General features: G+C 28.4%; 1 protein-coding gene across 1 annotated transcript; it reads right to left on the bottom strand.

Annotated features, from left to right (window-relative positions):
* Positions 1-486: 486 nt before the first annotated feature.
* LOC122719419 (histone H1, gonadal-like) lies at positions 487-2230 on the bottom strand. Its single transcript, XM_043945191.1, has 3 exons — positions 2167-2230; positions 1553-1769; positions 487-897 (listed from the first exon to the last, which is right to left on the bottom strand). Exons 1-3 carry the CDS (start codon positions 2216-2218, stop codon positions 537-539), a joined length of 630 nt encoding a protein of 209 aa, XP_043801126.1. The 5' UTR covers positions 2219-2230; the 3' UTR covers positions 487-536.
* Positions 2231-2844: the final 614 nt, after the last annotated feature.

The raw sequence follows: 2844 nt of genomic DNA on the forward strand, positions 1-2844 counted from the left end.
TTTATACTTAAATATTTGATTCTATGTATCTTAAAATTTTTTAAATTTATACCGTATTTTTCTTTAAAAGATAGAATTGAATTAAAAATCAAATTTCAATTTATATCTATGAAAAGACTAAGAAGAAAAAAAAAATTATAAAATAAAATATATTCATCAAAATTTGTATGCATGATCGATATTTCATCTTCTTAGAATTTCTATTTAATTCGTCTTCTTCGTCGATGAATTCAAAATATTTTCATTATACTGTAAAAAGAAATTTAATGTCACCAAAGATCACATTAATGTGTAATATTATGCAAGTTTTTCAAGGAGTATGTTATAAACATACGTTTTTACATACTTAATATTCTATAAGAAAATAAAATTTCATATTCCAATAAAAAAGTGTTTAAACAGGGAAATGCATTTAAATGGATTCAAGCAAATATTGTATATGCATTTTATACTTGCATCTATATTCTTCTTCTTGAGTCAATCTTTGCACCTTGAATCGATCGTAAAATGGAGAGAATGGATATCTTGTTGGAGGGTTATTCTTGCTTTCCTTCAGAATTTTCAGAGATCGAATGGTTGCTTTGTGGACTGTCTTTCGTTAAGAGGCTGCTGCTTTTCGTCGGTTGTTTGGTCAAGTCCAGCCCATCGATTTCCTTCGGAAATTCTTCCCTTCTTCTCCTCCTTCCACGTCGTCTACGCCTCGAGGAAGATCTTCTTCTTCGCGAGTTTTTTCTACGACGAGATCTACGACGAGATCTTCCAGCTCTACGTCTTCGCCCTCTTCTTCTTGAACGTCCTCTTCTTCTTCTTCTTCCTTTACAAGGAATCTCGACCGTTGCGTCGCCACCACTTATGCATTGACCGTTGAGGAAGTCTGGATTGTACGTGTAACATCCTCTGAAAAGAAAATATATATTCAACAAATCTATCCTTAAACTTCGTTCTTTAATGTCATCGAGATCTCTTGCGATGAGTTATAGTGAAAAAGTAATTTGAGATTTAATAATCTCTAGTATCTAGTGGATTTCTTAACTATTTTATGGCATTCAATATATTAATTTTTATCTTTTTCTATGAGATTCGGTAATCTTTTAAATTTAGTAATTAATTTTTAGTATTAATAACTAGTTTTTAGTAATATTGGAAAAAATCTATTCACGTCATTATATATTGAATTATTGAAGAGATAAAATGTCGTCAAAGATTTACATTATTGTATAATGTAATAATTATTGAAGAGATAAGCGAAAATTTTATTCAAAATAATTCAATGAATGAAAATTTCATTTATATATGATAATATAATTAATAAGAACTTTACTTGTAACGAATATATAACGAATTAAAATTTATTAATAATATTTTGAATATTTAATAATGTTTATATTATAAAACTTCAATTTTTACGAAGACAAAAGAAAAACTTGCATTATATTAATTGTATATATTTTTTTTTTTTTCAAAGAAATTATTCTCTCTTGATTGAAAAAAAAGTATAAGGATCTAGAAGAAATCTTATTGAAAATTTTACAAAACTTTGTTACACGTTTACCCCTTTAAACGTTGAAGAATTCCATAAGTTACGCCTCTCTTGAGAGCGAGTTGGACATGTGGTCTGATTTCAGAACCAGGAATATTATATTCTTGAGCAATGTAATTACTAATTTCCTGGGGAGTTGATCCTTGTATGGCTTGTAATCTGCGGATAGCTTCCACGACTTGTGCTTCGATTCGTTGAGATCTTTTGAATGCCATTCTAGCATCTGGACCTGGAAAAATTAAATTAATCTGTCTTTTATATTGAATAAAAAAAAAAAATTATTCGAAATAAAATAATATTCAATTTAAATACACACGTAAAACGATTTTCTTTGGAGAAGCATTTACTTAAAAAATTTTATTCCTTTATATTAAAAATAATTGCGGTTATTTTCAGGCTATATAGTTCAGTAGACAATTCTTGATGAAACTTGTTTAATTTTTTTTTTTCAACATTGAGTTATGATATTTAATTAATTTATTGGATTTTATGGAAGTCGTATAATTTAATAGCAGAGATAATTTACAGTATAAAATATTATTGCGCCTAATTTTTGTATGCAGTCATTTTTAGTGACTTTTATCGATCACGCGAAATTTCACTTAATGGTAAAATAAACAACCAACCCCTTCCTGTTTCCAAGAGACGATAGTCTTTTACCATATTCTCGCCTTGCATGATTTTATAATTGGCCACGATCGAGTGAAAAAATCAAGGGATTTCGATCTATTTTTCTTTTCGATGTTCGCATATCTCCTCTTCCCCTCTCGAATCTCATGATTTATCTTTCTCTTTCTTTCTATCGGTCTACCTAAGCAGAAATAAAACAGTACTGAATAGCGCCAGAAGAGTACGACAGACCTTTAAACAGTGACGTCATCGAAGCTGTTTTCTCATGCCTTTGTAAATATAGTACTCTTCCGGCTGTTTGACTTGCAAATTGAGAGTACAATTAGAGAACTGCTCGAAAAATTGCCATTCGAATTATCACCGAGACGTGGTAAAGAATGAAACAAGATAATATATATGTATTGGAGTTTCATTTTTAAAATGGCATTTTTGTTGAAAAAATTACAAAATATGACATTTTCATGGTCCATGATAAGGTATGTAGAAAAAAATCATCTGTAAAAAAAAAATTGTAATTTTTTATTTAGTTATTCAATTTAATTACTTAATTTAATATGACTGAAATAACTATATGTACGTATATATAATTTAATTATATTTTTTTATATTACTACGTAAATAAAATAATTACAGATTAGTGGTCGTGATTAGAGGCATAAATAAATAGATCATAT

This window comes from Apis laboriosa, unplaced genomic scaffold (genome assembly GCF_014066325.1).
Source record: "Apis laboriosa isolate Shangri-la unplaced genomic scaffold, ASM1406632v1 scaffold78_cov150, whole genome shotgun sequence".
Classification (NCBI taxonomy): Eukaryota; Metazoa; Arthropoda; class Insecta; order Hymenoptera; family Apidae; genus Apis; species Apis laboriosa.

Coding starts and splice junctions, on each gene's coding strand:
- LOC122719419 (XM_043945191.1), bottom strand. CDS start 2,218: ATGCAAGGCGAGAATATGGTAAAAGACTATCGTCTCTTGGAAACAGGA. Junction 1,770..2,166: donor TCTCTTGGAAACAGGAAGGG/GTTGGTTGTTTA, acceptor TAATTTTTCCAG/GTCCAGATGCTAGAATGGCA. Junction 898..1,552: donor ATTCTTCAACGTTTAAAGGG/GTAAACGTGTAA, acceptor TTTTCTTTTCAG/AGGATGTTACACGTACAATC.